General features: G+C 44.3%; 2 protein-coding genes across 4 annotated transcripts in view; both read right to left on the bottom strand.

Moving 5' to 3' along the window:
- Positions 1-632: 632 nt before the first annotated feature.
- brms1 (BRMS1 transcriptional repressor and anoikis regulator) lies at positions 633-6,661 on the bottom strand. Of its 3 annotated transcripts, XM_079757796.1 has the most exons (11): positions 6,539-6,589; positions 6,338-6,437; positions 4,326-4,589; positions 4,073-4,163; positions 3,511-3,638; positions 3,250-3,329; positions 3,068-3,152; positions 2,072-2,164; positions 1,726-1,790; positions 1,342-1,381; positions 633-1,173 (listed from the first exon to the last, which is right to left on the bottom strand). In XM_079757796.1, the coding sequence occupies exons 3-11, from the start codon at positions 4,585-4,587 to the stop codon at positions 1,166-1,168; spliced, it is 852 nt and encodes a 283-aa protein (XP_079613922.1). In that variant the 5' UTR covers positions 4,588-4,589; positions 6,338-6,437; positions 6,539-6,589; the 3' UTR covers positions 633-1,165. The 3 variants fall into 3 exon arrangements, with proteins under 3 accessions (XP_079613922.1, XP_079613923.1, XP_079613924.1); XM_079757797.1 differs by lacking the exon at positions 6,338-6,437 and having other exon boundaries at positions 4,326-4,592; positions 6,539-6,661; XM_079757798.1 differs by lacking the exon at positions 6,338-6,437 and having other exon boundaries at positions 6,539-6,652.
- A 463-nt stretch (positions 6,662-7,124) lies between these two features.
- ppp1r14bb (protein phosphatase 1, regulatory (inhibitor) subunit 14Bb) overlaps positions 7,125-26,418 on the bottom strand; it is a 20,701-nt gene continuing 1,407 nt past the window's right edge. Inside the window, exons 2-4 of the mRNA XM_079757886.1 lie at positions 10,340-10,423; positions 10,200-10,232; positions 7,125-10,083 (exon numbers count right to left, since the gene is read on the bottom strand). Coding sequence (XP_079614012.1) covers positions 10,015-10,083; positions 10,200-10,232; positions 10,340-10,423 — 186 coding nt within the window. The 3' untranslated portion in view covers positions 7,125-10,014. The remainder of the gene's footprint in view (positions 10,084-10,199; positions 10,233-10,339; positions 10,424-26,418) is intronic.

Genomic DNA, 26,418 nt, shown 5'->3' with positions numbered 1-26,418 from the left:
TAACTAATCCTTATGAAAGTACCCTTATGCTTAAGATTTAAAGTTGTTAATTTATCTGCAGCATTAACATGTTTTTTGCTTTTTCTCAGATGGAGCGGGTCCTAATAGCTGCTGTTTCAATCATTACGAGAGACCGGTGAAATTCGATAAAGTCCGCACCTACGATTGGACGGATGGACGCTGTTCAAAGACCGCAGTTATGTAAGCGTAGCCTTGACCAAATACCATCCAATGGGTTTTATTTGCATCACAATGATTACTAAACCATATTCACCCAGTCTGACCTCATAAGAATTACTTTTATGTCAATTCTGTGACAGTTTGCGGACCAAAGCCAACGTCCGGATCTGCGTGAACCCCGAAGCCACCTGGGTCAAGAACTTGATGGAGAGACTCGATCAGATCAACCCTTAACGCCGTGGTTAATGAAGAAAAACATGTTGAATCTGTTTTACTGTTTGAAGTTAGGACTGATTAGTGTTATCCTCACTGCAACCAAGCTTAATGTTGCCTTTGGAAGCAGACATAGTCTTTACAGACTAAGATTTGAAAATGTAATTTCTTAATATGGCAATTTATGTTTACTGCAATTTATATTATCCTCTCATTAAATGTATATTAATACATAAGAGTTTTGGAAGTTTTTTTGTGTGTTTATTGTTAAACCTTTTCCCCGTCAATTATCACATTTCCGCTCTTCACAATAGAACATTGAATTTATAGTTTTCTGCTCATGTCAATCTTTTAAAATATTTGCGATTGTTTTGTTGGGGTTATCCAAGCACCTTATTCTTTTTAACCACTTCATATCATGATTTAAATCTCAAATCATAAACAAACACACACAAAATAAACAATTCAATCTGCGTCATAAACGATTACAATTTAATTCACTGTAAAATAAATGTTATATAAATACACAGCATTAAGGACAGGTCTTTCTTTTTTAAAATAGCATTAAAAAAATGTCTGCTAGTGTGTACTGTTTTGGAGCCCACAGACAGCAGTACAGTACACCAATGTTTACGATAGTGTCAAAGTAGATTGGTATATGGTTAGCTAAAGGACAGGGGTTGGTTCTTATTACATATCAATGGTTCTGTTGGTTTTGGTTCAGCTGCCAGTTGGTCCTTTAGAAGTCACCATGAAACGTCCCTCATGGCCATCATCGCTCTGAGAGAGAGAGAGAGAGAGAGAGAGAGAGAGAGAGAGAGAGAGAGAGCCAGAGAGAGATAGAGACAGAGAGAGACAGAGAGAGAGAGAGAGAGAGAGAGACAGAGAGATATTGAGCATCGTAAAAGACAAGGTGGTGTAGCAGATGGACAGATATGAGTCACTCACTCTCGGTTTTCTTCTTTAGTGGTGTCAGAGCTGCTTTGGCCTAGGGGAAATTAAACAACAATACATGTAGTTTAACTTTTTATATACTTTTAATGGCACTCACTCACTCACAGCAGATAGTCCATTTGTACTAATACGATCAGTCAATAGATCATTTGATTGACAGAGTTATTAATATTTGGAATTAAAATACCAATTGTACAAATTAACATTTCTGTGTTTAGCTTCCTAAAAGCTAATATTTGGTCAAATATTTTGATATATGTACTATTTTACGGCCAAAATGATTGCTCAATTCATCAAATTATTATAGATCAATCGATAATTCTTTCTTTTGACAAATTTTAGTTTTTTTTTCAAAATAAAAGTGAGTCCGTTGACTACCTTCTTAATGGCCGCCCAATCCTCCATGATGTCGATGTCCCTCAGCATGTAGACGATGTAGGGCCCTTGTGGTGTTGGGAAACAGGTAGACCGACATAAAGCCCATGCTCAGATAGTCAAAAACACATTCATGCTGGTTTGAGTTAGCAGTGATATTGTTAATGGAGGAAAGGATTAAAGAAGGGGGAGAACAGCGAGGATAAATTAAAGGACTAGGGCAGGAAAGGATAGGAAAGAATAGTTAAAAAAAAATAGAATGTAGAGGAGATAGGGAATGAAGGAAAGGGGAGGACGAAGAAAGGGATGGAGGATGGAATGGGAAGGAAAGGGAGGGGAGCAGGCTAACCTGAGACCAGGGCAGCTTTCTTCTTCCTGTCCGACCGAGCCAGGAGATTCTTCCTCTTGCACTTTTTACTCTTCACATCGTCGCTCCACCACTCTGTTGGGGAGGCAGTCTGCTTTGAATACACTGCCCTCTAGTGCTCAATCAGGGCACTGCAGCTACAACCTCTGGTTACCTGCTCTGACCGATCTAACCGTCCGGCGACCAAACTCAATTAGCCTGAGACCCCTGTTTAAGTTATTATACACTCCAACTTCTTCAATCTGTGGTATATATCTGCTATATCACACACAGTTTCAACCAACATCTGCCCGCCACATCATGTCCCCCGAGACCAAGGGGAGCGTATGCGCATCACAACAAACTGAGGTTAATAGTGGTTTGCTCATGGCTGTGAATCTTTAGGAAGACTGTTCAAATAAACAGGATCTACAGGATGCCCTCATATCTATAGTTTATAAGTCTATGAGTGTGTGTGTGTGTGTGTGTGTCTGAGTGTGTGTCTGTCTGAGTGTGTGTGTGTGTGTGTGTGTGTGTGTGTGTGTGTGTGTGTGTGTGTGTGTCTGTCTGAGTGTGTGTGTGTGTGTGTGTGTCTGTCTGTGTGTGTGTGTGTGTGTGTGTGTGTGTGTGTGTGTGTGTCTTAGTGTGTGTGTGTGTGTGTGTGTGTGTGTGTGTCTGTCTGAGTGTGTGTGTGTGTGTGTCTGTCTGAGTGTGTGTGTGTGTGTGTCTGTCTGAGTGTGTGTGTGTGTGTGTGTGTGTCTGTCTGAGTGTGTGTGTGTGTGTGTGTGTGTCTGAGTGTGTGTGTGTGTGTGTGTGTGTATCTGTCTGAGTGTGTGTGTGTGTGTGTGTGTCTGTCTGAGTGTGTGTGTGTGTCTGTCTGAGTGTGTGTGTGTGTGTGTGTGTGTGTGTGTGTGTGTGTGTCTGTCTGAGTGTGTGTGTGTGTGTGTGTGTGTGTGTGTGTGTGTGTGTGTGTGTGTGTGTGTGTGTGTGTGTGTGTACCTGTGCTCTGTCTGTCCTCCTCCAGCCTCCTGATCTTGTCCAGTAGTTCTGTCTTCATGGCGTCCAACAGCAGTGTCCGCTCACTCTGTCACACGCACACAATATAAACACAACGTAGAATGTGCTGTGATCCACAATAGCTATCTTGTGTGTGTGTGTGTGTGTGTGTGTGTGTGTGTTACCTCCAGGTGCTGTCTCGCTCCCTGCAGTTCACACTCATACTTGTGTTTGATGACCTGCAGACAGAGCTCCCGATACACTCCTTCAGAGAGAGAGACCGGTAGAGAGACACAGAGAGGGACAGAATAAACGAACTGAATTGAACTCCAGATGCTGACCCCTAACACTTTGCGGTTGTGTGCGTCTGTGTGCATATACTATCTGTGTATGTGTGCGTGTGCGTGTCAATGTGTATGCATGTGCGTGTATGTGTGTGTAGTTACCGGCCACTTGAGTGCGGAGCTGTGTGCTGCCCTGCAGGGAGGTGAGGCGCTCTCTGTAGTCCCTGGCCCTCCCGGTCAACACCTCCTCCAGTCTCTCCTTCACCTGGCTCACCCTCTCCCTGAACAACCTGGGAGAGGGAACAGGGAGGGGGGGATCCGATCAGAGACGGGGTTACCTCTGTTGCGTCTATCTATCTCTATCTGCTGAAATGTCTATCCCTGTGTCTAGGATCAAGGAAAAGGCATTTCAGCCCATATCGGCCCATAGAAACCTTCGCCTATTCGTCTTTCCTTCCCTCCATCCGTTCATCCTTCCTTCTACTGTCCAGCTTTCATCGGTTCATCCATCCATCCTTTACTCCCTCACTGCCTCCCTGTTCTGCTCTCCCTTCCTTACCCTCCATCCCTCTTCTCCCCCTAATCTCTCCCTCCTTCTATACCGCTCTTCTCTCCCTCTCTCTTACTCTATACCTCCTCCTTCCATCCTCCCTCCCTCCCTCTATACCTCTCCTCCCTCCCCCCTCTTCTCTCTCTCCCTCCCTCCCTCCCTCCCCCTCCATACTTGTCTTTGAGGTCGTGGAACTGTTTCTCCAGGTCTGTCATCTCGTCCAGACACTCTCCTCTCCTCCGCTCGCAATCCTCGTCATCCATCTCTGGGGGTCGCAGGCGGTGAGAGGGTCAGAGGTCAGAACAGACATAGATTTCAGAGGGGCCGGCGTCTCGTGTACGCAGACACACATGCCGAGAGCAGAGCACACTGTAGCGGCTGAAAGGGCACCCTCCTTTCTCAAAGGTCTAATGCTGGCGTTCCCTACCTGAGCTCTCCCCTTCCTCCTCTTCCTCCTCCTCTTCTCCTTCCTCCTCATCTCCTTCGTCGCTCTCCTCCAGGTCGCTGTCTCGCTCCTCCGTGCTGTCCTCCATCGTCTCCTCCCCCTCTCCCCCTCCCCCTCCTCCTCCCCCTCCTCCTCCCACCTCGTGCTCCGCCTCCCCGTTGCACCTCCTCCTGCCCTGCTCCTCCTCCTCCATCACTCGCTCCTCCTCGTCCTCAGGCTCCAGAGCCGAGGGCTGGGCCGGCATGACTGCTGACACACACACAGACACACACACAGACACACACACACACACACACACACACACACACACAAGACACATTATTCATTTTTATTATTCATATATGATATATTTATTATTTAGTTACATTTATTGTAATTGCATTCAAATATTGTATCATATTTTAATGATGTATTTACTACTTGTTTATTGTTTACACTGTCAAACCTTGTTACCATTTCTGCCATAAAAAGAGCATGTTTGCTTCACCGTGAACTCTTCTATTGTAGTACATTGTTCTGCTTATCTTGTGCTGCCTCATTGGGCCCAGCTGTCCCTTAGTAAACAGGTTGTAACAACTGGTAATGAGGCCAGACTTTGAGGTATCTAACCTGACAGGATTGTATCCATACAGTGTGGAGACTAGTTATGACCGTTGATGTGTACAAACATATTCTATATCTAGTGTTAGGAGACCACTTGTGACTTAGTTACATTCGTATACATAATTCAGTATCGTGTTAGGAGACTTGTTATGAATAGAGTCATGCTTAAACATATTGAGCATGTAGCATTAGTCTTGTTATGACTATATACACGTTTAGCCCTGAACAAAGTTAAGCACTGACAAAGGAATCATGTCTGTGGACACATACAGCTGGCACATTGCACAGATTAGATAATACAATAGAGTATAACAGAATATACTTAAATAGAATATAATAGACTTGAATATATATACTCTAATAGAATGGACACGAAAAAATGCAATAGATTCGACTCAAACAGGAAGACAATAGAATATTACAGAATAGAATATACTCACACAATGTAATATAATAGACTATAATTGAATAACAGAATATACTACAATAGAATATAACTGAATAGAAAAGACTCATACAATATAAAGTAATACAACAGAATATACTACAATAGAATATAACTGAATAGAAAAGACTCATACAATATGATATAATACAATGTAATACAACAGAATAGACTATAATAGAATAGAACAGAATATAAAATACTCATACAATATAATATAATACAATGTAAGACAACATACTATACCATAACAGACTATAATACAGGTCTAAGACCTGTATCATAGTCTGTTCCAGGGCATTAGAGTCCTTTACCTAGGAGTCAACTCTGTTGTTTTCTATTAAAGCCTATTCTTATCTTATTTTGCCTTATTGGGCCCAGCTGTCCCTTAGTAAACAGGTTGTAACAACTGGTAATGAGGCAAGACTTTGGGGTATCTAACCTGACCGGACAGTGTCCATACAGTGTGGAGACTAGTTATGAATGTTGATGTGTACAAACATATTTAGTATCTAGTGATTACTAGTTGTGACTATTATATATATGCTGGAAGACCTGAGGTCTTTTCCAGTCGTGTCTCTTTCTAGATGAGCGGTCAGGGCTACTGTGCGGTCCGTGACGTCACCCCGGAGAGGCCCGTGATGTCACCCGGAGGACGGGGCCGTAACGACGACCGTCCCGTCCGCTCACCACCGTGCATCACGACGGGAGACGACACAAGGTCTTTCTCTGCGCTGAAGGGCTTTAAAACCGGCTACCATCGACCGATCGTGTGTGTTGAGTAGCATACATATGCAATCTTATATATATTTCTGTTCTAGGAAACACAAAAACGCGTTTGTACCGGGAAGTAAAGTCAAGTGTTAGAAGCCCCGCGGAGTGACCCGACCGCAGGTCGTGCTGTCGGATGGATCGGAGAAGTTATAAAGTTCCACCGAACACGCACCGTCTACTCCTGGGCATCACGGCGACCTGCTGGGTTGTTGGTGTTGAAAGGCGATTCCTGCGTGAAATACCCGATCCAATAACTGGTTTGTGGGTAGGACCTGGATTATGGGATATCAGAATACGACTGTCCGCCTTTGCAGAACAGCGCCAGTGGTCGTGATATAATAACAATTAAACTGCGCAAAAAACGTCCACTTACCCCACTATTTATCGTCGATGTGGCTTTATACAGCTAAATATAAAATATGGCTATAATCCCATATTAAAAACGACTTCCTCTTCACTTCATTCTACAGTTGAGACACTTTGCCGGACTCTGCGACTACGCCGCTCAGCCAATCAACACTCTGCACAAATACTCCAACCACCAATGAAAACGAGGTCTGTTCTGGCCAATCGAATGATAGAAACAGCATTCAGAAGCCAATCACGATTCGTCGTGTTTCTCATCGCAGTTCGGGTTCACAGTAGGGCAGAACTATCCAGCCATTTCGAAGAGGTAAAGCAAATTAGGACTGTTTATCCCATAGGCCTACATCTTTGTTTAGTCGCTCAGTTTGACAGCTATCCACTATTATATAAAGGCAATTGATGAATATATAAAATATAATCGTATAAAATCGTTCTAAGTAAACGTTTTTATGTCGGACTTAAAGTTAATGTTTGAGTGTACTATTACAACTGGCCACAAGGTGGCTATCTATCATTTGTCTATGTGAAGGCCTATAGTGTATGAATAACCAATGACACAAAAACAAAACAGACGTTTCATTTGATGTATTTTTATTAAAGTTGCATAAAAGTGTAACAAAACTGGGCAAAAACAAGACCTTTTGTTGATATTGCTACATTTGTTGGTTGGCTTGATGAAATCAATATCAAATCCTCTCTAATCTGTATGGTATTAGCTCTTCACCCCAATGACGGGTTATAAACCGTGTCTATATTTAGGACATTTTCCCTCGAACAGTGAAAAAAAACATTATTTTTAGTAACAGTCTAGGAAGATATAATCCAAACTGGGATTTAGAAAAAGGAACGAAATCCACTCAGATTTAGTTCATGATTGAATATGCCTGCTACAAATTTGACCCAATCACAGCATTTCCCCAAACGATGCAGTCCATCCTGATTAGGGGATTGACAGTATGGGCAGGCAAAAGCAATCGCACCAGTATGAATCTGAGTGGATTTATTCTTGACTACATATTAAATCCAAGGCCTGGCGTTAATAAGAAGTGTCATGAGCACAATTAAAAACAGACGGTAATCAAATGGTCTTCTAAACAAACCACTGCATCAAGGCCTACGTATTAAACACCCACTTCTAGAACATAAAAAAACCCAAAACTGGAATCTTTCAATTTCCAATGATTGAAAAAGATCTGCAGAAGAGTCTAGGTATTTTTTTGTTTCCTTTTTTTACTTTTTTTTACACTTTGCCACAACTCCGTACGGTATCAGAGGTTCCAATATAACACACATTTTAAAAAAAGAAAGAAAATGTCTTCCATTTATTTGGTTTGTATAACATAAATAATACCTAAGGCAACATCTGTTTGAAAAAGGAGAGGAAAGTAGAGGGCAGGACAGAACAGAGGGATGAAAACAGCAGAGGAGAAGAGGAGAGCAGTGTTTCGCTGTCTAGTCAGCTGACGCCGCTGCTGCTGCTGATTGGTTGCTACCAATCCACCTGCACTCATCCCATTGGCAGATGGGCCATGTCGTTGATTCCGATTGGCTCAAAACCAGGAACAGATGGCTTATTCTTGGAGATGATTGGCACCCGAGAAAGGAAAACACTGAGACCTTGTGAGTCGTCCAAGGATCTCCTTCCTCCATCTGCCTGCGTGTGTATGTGCGCGTGCCTGTGCACACACATGTACGTGTACAAGGGCGAGCAAGCATGAGGAGGAATGAGAGAGCGAGAGGACGCGGTGCCTGTGTGTGTGCGAGATGCAGCTGTGGTTTGCAAATGTGTTTCCGCTGCCGTCGACCAAGAGGGGGCGTTTGTTCTTGTGTGCGAGCGCTCCCTGTCTGTATGTGCGGTGCCCGGAGGAGGTGAGTCAATGCATTGAGGCATTGGAGCTTTAATCTTCCACAAGGGCCTGTCCTCCCATACAATGTCTCTCCACACCCAGCTGGTCCGCTCATCACAACTAAACCCCTTACTGGTGTGTATGTGTTCGTGTGTGCGCGTGTATGTGTGTATGTATGCGTGCGTGTGTGCGTTGCCGACATTGCTCTGAACCAAACACTTCAGTTTAAGAATGCTGACCTAGTGAGGCCGGTTGAGGTCGTTTGAGTTCAACTCCAATTTCGGGCCACCAAACGTGTGGAGAGCAAAAGAGATAAGAGTAATCTGATGCGTCTGAAACAAACTAGAAACTAGAGAGAGAGATCAACAGACAGAAAGACGGTGAGAAACGAGACAGCAAGAAAGAAGGCATTTTGCGATTTAGGTCCCCATGTGTTGATGTGGAAAATGTGTGTGAAAAGTGAGGACCTGGTCCTTTACTAAAACTGATTTGTCGTACGGAAAACAGCAGAAGACAGGAATGAGCGAACTATCGTACTGAAAAGGTTACCTTACACTATGAAGGATCCTACACACACAAACACACACACTATCTTGATGAGGACTTTGAACAGGCCAATATAAGGCCCTTCTGGGGTCTTAGCTATGCTTGTGAGCGCATAGTAACAAAAATAAAAGTGTTATAGTGGTTGATGTGTCAGATGGTAATTTTTACTTATCGGTGAATTTGCATTCGTTCAGGATACGAATGAGAAATGGTTCTGACTTCAGTGGATTTGAAGTACGTAAAACGTTTCCCTTCAAGAATTAGGTTTTTCAAAACAATCAACCTGTTTCCTCAAAAAGTTTCAAACTGATAGTGGCGAAGATAGAATATGGTTAAGGATAAGAGTGAATAATTCAACGTATTACCAACTCCTGGCACCCCATTGGCCACCAAAAAACAAAAACATTGTTTCCGAAACATTGAATAGTAAAAATAAAACACAACCCCACGAAAATAGTCTTAAGTTAAACCATGGCCGTGGAAATTGAATTATTTACATCAAATTTAAACCTTTCACAAAAGAAAGACAATAAAAAATAAAAAAACGTAATAGTTCAGAAATAAACCCTGTTTGAAGCTGATTGGCTGCTTTGACAGAGTACCCCGCCCCCCATTCGTCCGACTCCTTTCCTCTTGTTCTTATTAATGAATCGATTCTCCGGTAACGAGAAGTTGGCGCCATCGTGTTTAATTATCCTGCTAAATCTCCAGCCCGGTGTTGTAAACTAACACCAGCAGGAGGAATATACACGTTTGTCGCAAACATGAAGACGGCGGCTTTTGTCTAGTCAGGACAAACAGCTTTTTATCTTTCCCCGACAACCATGTGGTTCGGGGTGAGAACGCTGAACGTGAAAAGCAACCGACGACTCGGGTTCAGCTTGGTCTGGGGTTCTCCTAGGAGAGGGGGGGGGGGAGGGGGGAGGGAGGAGAAACAAGGGCAGGAGGACTGAGGAAAATGGAGAAGTGAGGCGAGGTAGGAAGACAAAGTAAACAAAGGGAACTTAAGAGGAGATGGTGGGGGGATGAGGAAGAGGAGGAGGAGGGGTTGGAGGAGGAGGAGTATGAGGACAGGATGTTGGAGGTTCTATCATTTCTTCTGAGGCGTGGAGAGTTTCTGCATCCCTCGGATCTTATCCAGCAGCTCGGACACGAAGACCTACGGCAAGACGCAAGGGACGATATTTATTTTGTTGGTCAAAACATAAACAAAAACAGGCTCACGTTATTAAACCTTCTGAAGGTATGCAGAGCAAAGAAACCCAGGAAACGTACCTCAGTGGGCTTAAAACACTCAACCACCAACTCCTGCAACACAAGAAGAATATTATGGGATGGGAGTCTGACACTATTATGAATTGTTTAGCATTAAATTAAAGGGCAGCTGTGTGCGTGTGCGTACGTGCATGTCCTACCTTGACCCTGGCTGCCCGTTCGAGGTCACTGGGCATGTCCAGAAGCTCGTCCACGTCAATCTCCAGCTCAGGAATGGCCTCCTCCTTCAATAACACACACACACACACACACACACACACACGAAGGTCAGACTCAGCTTCTTTGTTGAATCGTGCTTTCAAACATGCAACCACATTTACTATTAATAAATAATACGTGTGCGTGTGTGATTGTTTGTTGCACAGTAGGGAGTTATGGGAGCATTTAATTGATGGTTGACTGTATCTGAGAGCGTCAGCAAAACAAAAGACCACACACATATAGAAATTCCTCAAACTATAATCTGAAATCACACAGTACTCCTCTATGGCAGCCTAAATTACTGCTTAAATACAAGCAGTAATTTACTCTTGTTGCTGCCAGATGAAGTCGGTATGGTTGACAGGTTTATATTTATCTCTCGACTACCAATAAAATGGATATATGTCAGGTTCAAGATTCAGGGGCTGTTCTGCTGGTGCAACTCCCAATCTGACCACTAGGGGGTAGCGGATTCCCCTTTACTGAACAGGATCAGGACAAAGGAACAGCATGGCTTCGTGTAATTATACGCTTTCCCTCCAACATGGTCAGTTCGTACACATCGATGGATCGATTTAGCACGCACAAGCTTTCCTCAACAAATAATACCTTGCTGAGTCGTGTTAAATGTGTTAAACACTAAATACAGCCGAAGAGGGAAGTGGTGTGGGTGAAAGGAGATGGAGGAGGAGATCCCTATCTCTCTTGACAGATAAACCGAGGTGTGTGTGTGTGTGTGTGTGTGTGTGTGTGTGTGTGTGTGTGTGTGTGTGTTTGTGGGTGTGTGTTTGTGCTAACTGTATATGTCCTTGTGTGTATTCAACTGTGCATGTGTGTGTTATTAACCTGGTCTAACAACTGGTGTTCCTGTGTGTGTGTAAACCTCTCCTCGGGTTTAACGAAGTGTCCCACAGTGATCTGTCCCAATAGTCACACTAGAGACGAGCTAGCTAACACACAAGTCAACTTTAAACCTGTCACTGAAGAAAAGAGAGTTTGATGGAAAAGAAAATCCACATCTAGAAAATAGGGAAGTTATATGGACATCAGTGACAAGTGAGGGACTTTATTGAGCTTCACACCATACACCGCTCCTAACCACAGCACTGATATTAACATGAAGCTATATCTCTTAATGCTGATTATCACAAAGGAGTAATTGCAACAGCGGCTTCCAGCGGACTCGTTGCTTAGTTGATGATCATGCTGTTATTGTCATTTAGCCAACTGCCAACCTTCCTTTTTAAAAAAGGTGTGACGCGCAAATTCCTCCTCAAGCCATGTTTTGTCTGCAGACCCTTTGTAGCGTTTAGCGTTCATCACTTTTGCTCATGCTCGTTGTCTCTTGCTTTGAGGTCCCATGACCGAATCCACCGCTGGTCTTTGGAGCGTCTCTCGTGGATTGTAGGGTGGGGTGAATCAAATGAGAGGGAGACCTAAATAGACACTGGAAGAAACCGAGAGAGTTTCTTTCTCTAGTCTCTTGTGCTCTTGTCTCTTCGATGGAAAATAAACTCCCGTCCTTCTTTCCCTCCTCCCGTCTCTCTCTCCTTCCCCCCTCCCACGATCCAACAAGTAGTACCCTACATATTGGGTCCACATGTTTGTGTGGAAAATCATTTTGGCAAGTTGAACAGCTCCTGTGGTGGTGCCATTTCGTGTGTGTGTGTGTGTGTGTGTGTTAGACCTTTAACCTTCATTATCACTTCCTGCTACGCCTCCTTCTCCTCCTCCTCAATTAAACAAAAAACATGTCTGCAACTCATTCACATTCCCAGGCAACCCCCCCCCCCACACTCTTCAGTTTGTATTGAACAGCTGAACTGTCCCCCAGTATTACTCTCCCTCCCTCCCCCTTTCTCTCAGTCTCTCTTCCTCCCTCTCTGGTTTTCTCTCATCCTCCCCTTAGTAGAGAAGCCCAGACCAGCTGTCTCTGCACCTGCCCAAGTACCCCCCCACTTCAACACACACACACACACGCATACACACACACACACACACTCACGCTTACACATCTTTGCAAACGAGCCAAAGTCTTTCTGTCGATGTACGCTTGAATCAACTTGCACAATATGTGTGTGTGTGTGTGCGTGCGTGTGTGTTAACTGTTTGCGCTTGTGTGTATTCCACTGTGCGTGTTATTAATCTGGTCTAACACCTGGTGTGACCCAGAGTGCAGCCTCTCAGAGTGCAGTTTGTAAACCTCTCGTCTGGTTTTAAGAAGTGTCCCACAGTGATCTGTCCCACTAGTTACACTAGAGACGCGCTAGTGAACACACATGTTAACCTGTCTTTGGTGCTACTGAAGAAAAGAGCATATGAGGCTTGGTGCTGCTAAGAGAGGCAATCAATCAGTTTTTATCCGTAATAACTGTACCCAGTGAAACTTCTCAGTCCCGGACGATGTGTAGTCCCTTTCAGGACAGGGCTCAAGACTAAACTTTAATAATATCATCTTCAAAATAATGTATGAATGAATACCTTAGTTAATATTATCATTGGTAAACATGAACATTAATGCTAATTGATTAATAGACCATTAGTTAACTGTTAATTAATGGTTACTTAATGCGTAATACTGCTATAACTGTTTGTGAATTAATGTTAAATGAATGTACCCTTATTGTAAAGTTCAACCTAAATTATTTTAGTAATCTCATCACTGCTGAGAGACTCTTCAGCAGGACAAAATTGCATTGATAGAGAGAACTGCTTGCTGGTGATGGGGGTCGTTACCGTGGTGATGTGCGTGTTTGTCGGGTACTGGGGAGCTTTGGGGTGAGCTCAGTTTAATAATATTAGGATTTAATGTGCAGGATGTGTATGTATGTGTGTGTGTGTGTGTGTGTGTGTGTGTGTGTGTGTGTGTGTGTGTGTGTGTGTGTGTGTGCGTGTGTGTGTTTATTTCGGGTGGAAATAAATCAGAAAAGAGGAACACACACACACTGGCATTAAGCTGTGTGCATATATATCTGTGTTAAAGCACATGGGTGGACTTTAAGGACAGACAATAACACGCTTATCACAGACAGACAGAGGAACCCCCATGATATACTGACACCGAGCCTTCAACCAGTCTCCTGGGTCACAGATCGAGTGGCAGGGTGTGGAAACACTAGAGACAAGTTGTGTCTCTACATCCTCCTTGCGTATTTCCGGCACAGGTCCCGTTTCCACCGCCAACAGTGGGCGTGACGCGGACTGAGCCGTATTGAGCCGTTATTCGTCCCGCAGTACTCCTCCGTTGGGGTACTGAGACGCCTGAAAGGGTGCCGGCAAATTCGAGCTACACACGTCGTCCTTTGATTGGTCGACAGAATCGCACTTCCGTGAGAAAGGGGGATAATAACAAACAAACGCAGTACCCGCGAGGTATTTCTGGACAACGGCAAAAGCTTCGTTTATTGAAGAAAAGGTTGCGCAAATGTTTGCCGTCCTTCTTGGACGTCCTACATTGTTGATCTTTGTTCATTGTGCGCGTTCTTCTTTTTCCTTGGATTTATTAGCAGGCTACACTGTGTCGAGCAGCTATGAGATCACAATGATTACGTAGCCGCCGCGGCTATCGCCATTCGGCTTAAACCTCGCCCTACCATAAGGGTACTGTCGGCGGTGGAAACGCGAGCCGTAACTGAGCTGGGCTATAGTGCACCCTCCCTACTGGGCTGAGGCGTGCTGAAGAGTACCTGCCAGTGGAAGAGGGGAATTATTGCTTTGTGTCTGTGCGAGTGTGTGTTATGGTAACTGCGGCAGGCCAGTGACATTAAAGCTGGACAAGATCTACGCAACACACTGCTGACTTTCATCAACAACACACATGTATATATTGCACACACAACAACACACCCACCCACACACGCACACCCTTGCTCGCCATGACAACAGAAACGATTGAAGCGATGTACTGCAGAAATGGGAAGTACACTGGAAACCACACACACACACACACTCTCTCTCTCACCATGACAACAGAAATGACTGAAGCGATGTTCTGCAGAAATGGGAAGTACACTGGAAACCACACACACGCACACACACACACACAACGACAAAGCAGAGTCTTTGTGTCTCCCCTGTAGTCTGAAACTACACTTTTTATTCAACAATAAGACTTAGTGTCACTGCAAGCATGCTTCTACCCAAGGATCTTCCAGATCACTCATAAGGGGGTTGTCGTGGTAACTGGCCGTTGTAAAAGCTATAGTGAGGGCAGTTGGTACTCATGTCTGACAGAGGAGTAGGACGGAAGGAAAACCCAAAGAAACCAACTTAGATGATCATTTGAATTTTCATGATTCGTTGTTCACCGTTGTTGATGTGTTGGTGTATGGTTGTCGGTATGCGTGTGTGTATTTGGGGGAAGCTTGTCACTTGAAATACCAAGGCTGCACCAATGTTTTTCATACTTGATGGAAAAAAATAAGGAATTACTTCAGTGGATGGCCATTTAAATATTACTAACGCTTTCAAAAGAGAGTGAGTTAGTGAGTGTGTGTGTGTGCGTCTGGAAGGAAGAGGAAAAGGAAGGAAAAGTAACCGCTGTGGTGTGGAACAAAGACCCCACACACTCCCCCATATCCCCCCCACCTGCCTGACTCGTGTATGTGTGTGTGTGTGTGTGTGTGTGTGTGTGTGAGTGTGCGTGCGTGCGTGCGTGCGTGTGTGCGTGTGTGTGAGTGTATGCGTGCGTGCGTGTGTGTGTGTACCATGTCGTCTATTCTAGGTCTGGAGAAGTGCTTTGTTCCTTTGTTGTGGTTCTACAGTCAGTCACTCCACAGCCCCTGAACATCGCTCTCAGAAAGCTCCCCAAGGATGGCAGCACGTCTCCCCGGGTTGAGGCCCACACTCGACTGCACACACACAGACACACACACACACAGACACACACAGGTCTGATGCGCCCACGAGAGATGGAAGAATCCTTCCTCCAGTCGATCTGCAGTTCACTTTACAGCTCACGGTCCAACGCTCTCACGCTACGCTCAGACAGGGAGAGAGCGGACGAACCACAGTCCAGCATTTGACTCCTCGCCCAAAGGCTCTGCGTTCGATCCCCCTAACGTGCGCGGCCTAACCTGTAGGCATGGAGCAGGATGACCCCTGGGCCCCACCTGCGACCTCCTACCTGTATCCACGACGTAGCTCACTCTGGATGAATGTGTCTGTTAGATGACCATAGTAGAAAGAAACAAGGGGACCTAACCCCTATAGAACTAGACCGTGGCGGCTGGGGATCTTTTAACACACACACACACACACACACACGCCTTCTTCTTCTTCTGTGGTTACCTCTGCGAGGAAGCGGGGGAGGGTTAGGTAAGAGCGGTGGGAGGGGGAGGGGGAGGGGAGCTAACATGAGCGTTGCCGAGAGAGGTCTGGATGGGTTAACATTCCAGAATAGCAGCAGGCCACTTCCTGTTTGGTCACCTGACCCTGGGAGATAGTCGCACACACAAATTTGTGTGCGTGCGTGCGTGCGTGCGCGCGTGTGCGTGTGTGTGTGTGTGTGTGTGTGTGTGTGTGTGCGTGCGTGCGTGCGTGCGTGCGTGCGTGTGTGTGTGTGTGTGTGTGTGTGTGTGTGTGTGTACTGGGCAGCCTAATGAAATTGTCAACAACGAGCACAAACCACACGACGTTACGTCGATAGCAATCAATACAGCACACATTTAATCCAGCGTGTGTGTGGTAGTGTGAGTGTGTGTGTCTCTGCGTCTCTCCCTAGCCCATCCAATCAGATAGAAGCATTTCCTTCCTGGAGATAAAACAATCCTGTTTAAACACGCTAGACCCCATCTATGCATCTGCTCCAACTCTGACGCTAGGCTTCGTGTGTCTCTCACACACACACACACACACACACACACACACACACACACACACACACACACACACACACAGTGTTTAATCAGGCAGGCCGTGTCCTGCGTTGTTTACGCTACGTAGGAGCGAGGGCAGTGGAGCCGTATTTCACAAGGCCATGAAGGCAGCATTCTCTCGCCGTATTCATATGACCGGAACATTCTACAGGCCGCCTCACACTCAGAGTATTCCCCTTTGCAAGTTCCCACGGTTGAGAGAGAGGGGAGAGAGAGAGTGTACACTGACTGTGTTTATATATGGTTCAGGAGCATGTGATAGGAATGTGCATCGAAAAGTAAAAAATTGTTGGAATTTTGGATCACGCTCACTAAGCCGTTAGCATTGCTGATAAACGCCTAGATGTGCAACCGATCAGAATGGGTCCAAAAACCCTACTCAATATCTTCCTTTGGTTTTCCAGAGCAAGGGCCATTTTTTTCATTTTCTAACAATTTTTCCGATGTACTCCACAACTGGAAAAAGTGTTTAATTCCAGGATTTTCCAGGTTGCATGTTCAGGGCTCCTTGATCGGAAAAATAAAGGAAAGAAAGCCAGTAAGATGATGAGGAGGAGGATGATGATGGAGTCCTCTGTTCCTGGCCTTGCTTGTGTATTATTATGGTCTGGAGCCTGCTTTTGCCTCCATGGATACCAGTCATGTTATCACAACCTTATAGCAGTGGCGTCGCGGACATGAACTCCAGTTAAACAGGGGGTCTCTGATACCAGCGTTTAGTTATTCTTAGCAGGCGCTGTTATCCAGACCGAGAACGCACGGCGTACAATCAATACTGGAGCACAATGTTAAGTGCGGTTAGTGTTTAAATGTTTCCACTAAAACCAAATCGAGAGAGTGCTGAGTATTTATAGCATGAACATAGCTTGCTTGAGGAGTGGTTTTGTAGCAGCACAGCACAAATATATACGCACCCAAACTGATTTGGGTGCGTATATATATATTTGTCGGAGGACAAAAGGAAAAACTTTATTCTGCAGCAGTGTAGACCATAACATTAATCATACCCAAAAATAACCTATCGAGTACCCAGTCCCCTCCCGCCAGACTCACCCTTCACTTAAGAACTCAGCGCCGGCTGCTCCCGGGCAACATACACATCATGGACAATATGTTTAAATCGCTTTGCGTTCAATGGCTCCTCTCTAGGGGCTAATTGGTGTCTTTGGCAGAGGCTCACCTGGCGCGACACACCGAGTCACCAAGGGTTCGCTAGCAGGCGAGCCATCCCCCGGAGGGTTGGTGGGCTAGCAACCAGCCTCCACTTCAAGGAGTGTTCCCCCGCCCCCCGGCCCTCACACCACCACCTCCTCCTACTCCACCTCCTATATACACCAGAGGCTAGGTCTCTCTCAAACACAGGTGGTGTTTCCCAATTGTTCACAGAGGCCAGTCTCACACATCGCCATGAACCATGATGAATGTGAACTGGAGTGAGTGAGTGAGTGAGTGAGTGAGTGAGTGAGTGAGTGAGTGAGTGAGTGAGTGAGTGAGTGAGAGAGAGAGAGAGAGAGAGAGAGATACATAGACAGACAAAGTGAGAGACACTCTAAAAGAACTCAGAGATTTGTCTGCACATGCATGCAAACATTGAGTGATTACCACAACAATAAGGCATGAATGAGGAGATTAGGAGCAGATCAGGATGGCAAGGAAGACATTAAGTAGGATTACAATGGATTAGCATGTTGTCACATTTGGCCCTTTTACACACTCAAAAGTTCCTGGCCCATCAGTCAACTCCTAGGGTTTCTACATCAGAGTGCACCATGGGATTTTGCCGATACTTGTTCTAGATTATAACAACTAAAGAGAATTGTTAAAATGTAGAATAATAAATAAACATTAATATACTGTATCCTAGGCTAATCAAAATGTTGTTTTGCCAAGTCTCGCATCAGAACAATGTCACCCAATAATGATAAATCCTTTTACGATTACTTACGAAACCATGTCCAAACCACCATCAGGTAGTCCCATTAACATTCCTATGCTACCGAAATGGAGGCGGTCATTGCGTTCTCACGTCAGGATGTACAAGCCCTATTGGATGGTTTACCAGGGCCAGGTTGGCAGTGATGAAGGCTCAACCACTCTGACAAACATCAGGCCAAACAGTTACACAACTTATACCACTTATAAACTTAGTATACAAGGAACAACTACCTTACTTATCTACTTATATAAAGACTGGTTATCTAAAGCATTGGCATTGGCAATGGTCCACAGGAATGATGGCTGTTGGTCTAACTATTGTAATGTTTATCAAGGCGTATAGGCCTTTGTGTTATATATTGGGATGTATAGAAAAAGAAAGACTAGAAGAGGGAAAGAAAGAAAGAGAAAGACGAAGAAGAAGAGGGAAAGAAAGAGGGCAAATGAGTCAGCAGCTTATAATCAAGGTTGATACAATGCTGATTTTGCATACGCACGTCTAGCCAAATATGGCAGTGCGTTCCTTCCTGCTCACTCGGGTGGGGAAGGCTAATTGCCGTTTCCATGGCAATCCCTCCACGAGCTCTTCGCGGGCTTGGTTAAAAGGCAAGGCGAGAGTGATGGTGTGTGTGTGTGGGGGATTACTGTAAGTGATATTAACACCATGGAGGACATTAACATAATACGTCTGACGGAGACACAGTCGTTTGTGTGTGTGTGAGTGTGTGTGTGTGTGTGTGTGTGTGTGTGTGTGTGTGTGTGTGTGTGTGTGTGTGTGTGTGTGTGTGTGTGTGTGTGTGTGTGTGTGTGTGTGTGTGTGTGTGTGTGTGTGTGTGTGTGTGTTGCATTGTGGACCCATAATGCAACGGTTTGTGCCGGACAGATGAGAGCTCTACTAGGAGTCAACGTCAGTACAAACATCTTGTCCGCCATAGGCGAAACATTAAATTAGGCTTCATGTATTTAGCGCTTTTTTGTGCAAAACTAGGCCTTCAAAGTAAAACAAATGGTTTTGCCGTTTCTGCGATTCTATATCTGAACCATTGTTTGAGACATCATTTAAAATTGACCTGACCTTTCTTCTTCAAGAACCATGTGGCTTGCTGGTGTGTGTGATAAACTGAAGCACTCTTGCGTACAACAAAACACACGTGAAAGATTCAGATTGTACCCCCAGATGAGCAGCAAATGTATAGCGACTCGTATGCTTGGAACCCCAAGTGGCAGAAGACCAACCAGTCCGGTGGTTTGCATTAATGATGATGAAGAAATCTGACAAGCGTCGCCACGGAGATGGACCGCGTCCCTAGCCAGCATAGGTTTGACAGCGGTCTCGTTCGATGAACAAAAAAGGCTTTTCGTTTTTAAAAGCCCCAGCGTGATAATAACAATCAACTTTACTCTAATGAGATTAGTTGGAGCCAACTGACTTTTTCCACGGTCGGCTATTCCGCGCACGTGACCGTTGCTAAGTAACTGCCGGCTCCGTTGCCACACAGTTGGCCGGCCAACCACAGGTGACGTGGTAAAGGAGAGTCTCGCTCTAATATGGCGGAGAGGGTGTTCTTTCTGAGCTCTCTCAACCCCCCTCTCTTTCTGGCGCTCACCTTCAATAAAACATGTCAAGACGAGTGTAGAGATTTATCCGTGACTAAACATGTCAGACATTTATCCAAAACGAAATACTGTGAGTTTGGATCAGGTCAACAAGGAGAAGGTAGGGGTCGTGGGGTCATCTTGCTCGAGGAAGCCAACAGGTTTGATTATAGACAGTGGGGGATCAAACCCAGAAACGTTCGGTTTGGACACACACACACACACACACACACACACACAACGTCACTGACAGCATCGATAAACCCATAAGTCCCTAGCTCTGGCAGACACCGCCCCTGGTTTAACATACTCCCATGTACTCCTGGTGGGGGACCTGGCCTCTGCCACGACCACTGTGGGCCTCATCCTCCCAGAGGCCGCCTTGGTTCTAAACGCCGGCTGACGTCGGGGGAACTGACTCCCCCGACACCAGCGGGAAAAAGTAGAACGGAACATAAAAGTTGGGACGTCATTACTGAGAGATGGAGACCTTTAGTGATGAGAGAAATGGTTGTCCCCCCCATGCACAGATTAACTACTGTAGTCTCACAAGGGTTGTGGGGGTGGGGTGGTGAACACAAGGGGCCAGCAGCTGATATCACATGCTTGGGGTCTGACAGGCGCGCTTATGGATGGGAAGACCACCCTTCACCTCCAGCCCCTATCACGGCCGTATCCAATGGAGGGAGTCACGCACACGGGCAGACTGAAGAGCCAATCGAGGGCTTATCAAGAAACATCCGGTCCCAACACGGGCATTTCGTCTAGAGTAGGGACCTGTTCTTTACTCATACCCAATGGGAAGTTTAATACATCAATAACAAATGCTAAAAAATATTGTTTATAATATTTTATAAAATTAGTTATAAATGAATGATGAGGAACTGAATAATTAATGTTTTACCATATCAAATTATAAGCGATAAATCGATAATGACAATTGTTAGCTTCTGCTGTAATTCGTAAATTGGCAGTTGGTTAGCATACGCTTTATGTGTATTGAGAATGCCTGGGCATCACAGACTGCGGGAGATGGCCTCGTCAGATACTTTGGTTATAATCAGGGCATGAACCTTGGTTGCCTGTCAGTTGAAGCTGTCTGATTGGGTAATTTGATTCGCCGGTGACCACTGCCTTCAGAGTGACACATGACAGGGCACCACGCTGCAGAGAATCAGAGAGACAACCACACACACACAGACAGGCCAAACCACACACACACACACACACACACACACACACACACACAAAACCCCTCGTGTAACTTCTACTTTTATAACCCATTATGATTCTCTAATAGGATCCCTAATGTTTAATCACACGTCGTCATGTTTATTTTTTTTACCGCCACTGGGGTTGTATCGTCACTAGGGAACGACCAATTTGGATTTTTCAGCCTTAGCCGATGACCAATACACCGTTACTGATTTTCTTGAGCCGATATTTGGAGCTGATACTGCATTTCTAAAAGAAAGAAAAAGAAAAATCTGTGGGGAAAAAAAAAAATCGGCCGATGCCGATACACGTAAAAAACACAAATATCGGCCGATATACTGTATATATCGTCACTGCAATAGAACTACATGAACGGCTGTAATATTTGAATGGGGATTTTAAGAAGTTCATGAACTGCCAACCAACACAAGAACACACCTTATACTGTCATGTGTACCCTATATTTTTATTACTCATGTCCAGTTAATGCCTTCCCTATTGTTAACCAAACAGAATAAAGTGTCGTCTTTGAACTGTGTGCAAACAGCAAAACGGTTGTTTCATGCTTGACCTGGGATTTGAATATATCAAAGCCAATATTCCTTTCCAGTAAATCAGCTATAAAAAATGTTGTCTCGTTTTGGAAAATGAATCCGACTACAGTGAAAAAAAAACTGATGACGTCAAAGACGAAGATTAAAATCTTTAGATCGATTTAAGTGGCAAAAAATTTTTTTTTAGATGTTTTTAAAAACACACACTCACACACATCTCACCATAAATAGAGCAACACATCTTGTTTGGGGAATAGGTGTGAAATAGTATGCGTGCAAAAAGCGGACATGTTAGAAAGTGGTGTGTCTGCCTGCTGTGTGTCCATTTATTTTATAAGCACACACTTCCTGTGAAAGATCGAGCATAACATTCCACGTGTTGACTCACGTCGCCCTCTCTCCTCTTTCTCGCCCTCTTTCTTTTTTTTCTCCAGCTTATTCACTTCCTGTTTCGCCCGCCCCACTCCCAAGTCATCCCTCTCTCGCTCTCCCTCACCCAAACACTGTTGATACACGCCCACCATAGGGAGCACACACATTGTTATATTCAGTTTATAGACACGGCTATGTCCGTTTATATGGTCTACGGATTCACAGGACCCCGTTCAGTCAGTTTAATGGATTAAAAGCACCCTGTTGATAAGGGTGCTTTTAGGGACCTGTTAAAACAGGTGAAACAGTTTAAACCAATGAAAACAGGTTTGAACACGTTTGGGAATCAAACCACCGACACCATGTTAGCAAGGGAGGGGGTGTCGTCTCTGCAGGTCCTTCAAGTTTGGGCTCATTCCCCATTTTGAAATACTCTACATGGTACTACTTCTGTTTCGCTGCCAAAGATTTCCACGATTTCATAGGTTGTTCCCTTCCAACAACACTTTTAGAATAGAGGGAAAGCCCAACGTAATGCAACTGAATAAAGTCATCCAACTGTTAGCTTGAACTAGCCAGCTAGCTTAGTGGTGGAATCCAAAATGGATGCCAATATGGAGCATCTTGCTTAATATTATCCTCCGTAAGACTTCACGATACTCTGAAGAATGATCCAGATTTAACATGTGCATGGTCGCGCATCAGTTGCGATCAGAACCCTCAGACAACCCATTCTAGAACTGACTGAAACAGAATGATGGAGTGACGGACACAACTTAGAATCTGAACTTGGATATCCAGTCAAAGTATATATCTCTCTCCCTTTCTCCCTCTCTCTCTGTGTCAGTAGGTCAGTAGTGTATGTAATGTATTGCTGACTCACCCCCTACTCAGCCAGGATGCTTCTCTGTGACCATGTGTTTGTGTGTGTGTATGTGTGTGTGTATCTGTATGTGTGTAAGGGTGGGTTCCAGACAACGCCAGTCATTCATCCCTGCTGTGCAACAAACGATCTTTGTAGCAGGGCGGCTTTGGCTTCCTGTGTGTGTGCGCGCATACAAACATGCACACATACTGGCATGTTGTCTTTGGGGTCTGAAGTTTACAAAAATGACAAAACAACCCATGATCCGAAGGTTCCCTAATTACCCTCTCACACACACACACACACACACACACACACTTTATTCGGCCCTTGATCACTACTTCCCTCCATTGTGTGTGAGAGTTTTAAGACAATGTGTCGGCCCTTGTACAGCCACAATAAATACACTTGGGTCAGAAGGAGAGCACTTCACTTATCTCCGACAACCACCGTGCACTCACTTTAACCCCCACCCTCCCCAGTCAAGACTGCTAATTGCTCATAAAGCAAATGTCTATAACACCGTAGTGAGCCATCCATGAATCGATAGCACGATTCATTGGTCATCGATTAATTAGTTCATAAGATGGAGTATCATTACAGATTTTTAAAGGTGAGTTATAGAAGAGGGTACCTCACTATACATACTAGGAGTTCACAACAATCGGATCCAGGCGATTGATCTTGTGGATTATTGATCAGGGCCTAAGAACTGCCCTAATTGATTTGTCGATAAGACTTGTAAAAGACAACATCATTTTTCTTTGTTTCATTTTTTTTTTTATCAACATTGGGTGTGCATAATGGATATGGCACACACACAGAGCCAACCATTCTTACCCAGAACACTATCGGACACAATGACAACATTGACTACTCATTTAAGAGTCCCTAGCATTGTTCGGAATAGTCAAGTCGTTTGAGACACTTAATGTCTTAGAAACATCATATAGGTCTTAAATTATAATAGTCAATAACAAAAAACTCTACCTATAGACCTTGTGTTAGCCCAATACATTGCATTGTGATTCACAAACACACACATACGTTTCTGCTATTTTGTCCTTCTTGTAATGAACTGCATTACAGCTGGCCAATCACACCTCTTCCCTGACACACAGCCCAAACTTTTACCCTAGTCCCCTCCCTTCATCGGCTGTGTGTGTGTGTGTGTGTGTGTGTGTGTGTGTGTATGTGTGTGTGAGTGTCACAACCATGGCAGGAAGCATGGCAACAGATTTTGCTGTTGTGCCGCAAAATGTTTAATTAAATTCATTCTTTAATCGTGGATTCACGTCCAGTGTAGCGAGGTGGTGTAATCTCCTGCATAATAACGTAGGACTCAAGCTGTTTTTTTTTCTTTTTCTAAAAGGTTGAATGAAGAGTGTTTCTATGAAAACGGCTGTTATAATATCAAAAGAACTGCAGTGAAAGACTGTGTCAACTTATAAACATTAAACCAGCCTGTTGCCATGGAGATGATGGGCAGAAGAGTGTTGATTTACAAGACGGTAAAGGGGTCTGAATTTCTTCCTCCAAAACATCTAGCCTGTTATAAACAAAATCATGAAACAGGGAGGCCGATGTTTTGCCTGATTCCAAAGAGGCCGTTCTTACACCCATTAAGAATCAGTGGCTAAATCAGTGTAAGTATCATATTGAACATGCACAATGGAACAGAGATACAACCAAGTTAGAATAATGACCAACTGACCGACTGTGGATGGACTGTCCATAGATATATGCACAATACACTTATTCAATAACATTAGTTATAATTGTTATTACTCTGTGACACAACCACAATATCTAGAAATGTCTCAATTATGAAACACCACCTTCTCCTTCATCTTACACTTGGAACCAGCAAGGCCCAAATCACTTTACACTAAAGCACACACATTTCACAAGTTGTCTACGAAGTCACTCTCTCTCTCAACTTGAAAGATTCTAGGTTTTCCTTAAAATATCATATAAAGGCCCATTGTGTGGTGTAGAGGTAGACAGAAGATGTGCACGCACATTGTTATAGTGCACGGCTGAACAAAGAAAATAAAGAGCAGAGATATGGATTGTTGCCGGAGGCACATCAAACCCACAAAATAAGGGAGAGAGAGACAGAGAAACAGAGAAATTGAGACAGACAGAGAGAGATGTTGGGAGTCAGAGAGAGAGAGACAGAAAGAGAGACATAGAGCGAGAGAACGGGAAACAGCAGAGAACACATTAGAGAGAATCCCAAGCATTGCGTTGTCTGAAAAACAAAGAGGTTCCCTGCTAACACAGACTTAATACGGCAGAAATGGCTCAACGAGAACAAGCCTGCAGTAAATTAATCTCTGTCATCCAAAGCGGCAGAATTGGGGTTGGAATAATAATAAGAGTGAGTGAGTGAGTGAGTGAGTGAGCGAGTGAGTGAGTGAGTGAGTGAGTGAGTGAGTGAGTGAGTGTGTGTGTGTGTATTAGTCATGTCTCTGTGTGTTTGACAAGACAATTACTGTTTAAGCGAAGTGAGGGACAAAACTCCTGTCGGTTGAGGGTATAAATAATGACATCATTCCTTCTCAAGAGCGACATGAGTAGCCAGGTGATCCCATTGTGAGAAATGGCCGCCATCTGTCTGCGGTCTAGACCTCCATCTTTTGGAGACTTTCGGGACGAATTAAAAAAAATAATAATAATAGGCTTTTGATGCAATAACGCATATATGCAAACAAACAAAGCCTTAAACTGATAATAACGAATGAATAACCACATTAAAAAAGTGGATGAATAGGTGAATGGGTGAAAAGGTGAAAACAATGAGTGAATGAAGAATGAATGGCTGCATCATGTACGAGTGCGTTTGGCCAAATTACTTTTCCTTCCTTAAACTTTGACACCATGGGGCACTTTGTGGGCAGTGGCAGTTCACAGGATTCCCCTTCTGAAGGATGCATTCATTATTCATGGTCTTTGCTACCCAGTTTCAGTTGCGAGAGAATACATTTCACCAAAACAAAAACATCAGCCTGTATTGGGAACGGTCTCTTAAAGAAGAAAAAAAATCACATCACACCCGTGTGAAAACAAAAGAAAATGTCCTGCTTTATTCAAATTACCTCCGATGGCATTTGAATCCCAGCAGGGTGGCCCTGTGAGCTCATTGTTCTCGAGCCTACATCGGTATAGACGGCCCATTTACATGTGGCATTCAAACCCCAGAGTGGGTGAGATGCCCCGACCTTGCGCTAAAACCGAGATAAGAATCACTTTTATATGAAGGTGGAAGTGGAGGTCTTAATTGAGCTAGCGCTAAGGCCTTTAATTACGAAACATTTCAGTAATAACGAAACAGGACAATGAATCCCTTTTAGGGTTAGGGTTTGAACGGGAAACTCTATTCTCGACTATTTTCGGATAGACTCTTAGACGGTATTGCTTCATATGCATGTTCTGTTCTTGCAAAAATCCCAGATCGGACCAATGGGGAATGCAAATCTGTTGATATCAATGATCCAACTTTTCAGCCATTTTTTATAGTTGACGTTGCATCAGAGGCCCCTTTAAGGAATATATCGGCTAGTCAGATAAATTCAGACAGCGAATCCCTGCCTGAACCGATT

This window comes from Pollachius pollachius, assembly GCF_949987615.1.
Source record: "Pollachius pollachius genome assembly, chromosome: 20".
Classification (NCBI taxonomy): domain Eukaryota; kingdom Metazoa; phylum Chordata; class Actinopteri; order Gadiformes; family Gadidae; genus Pollachius; species Pollachius pollachius.
This window is presented reverse-complemented; position numbering and strand designations above follow the sequence as displayed.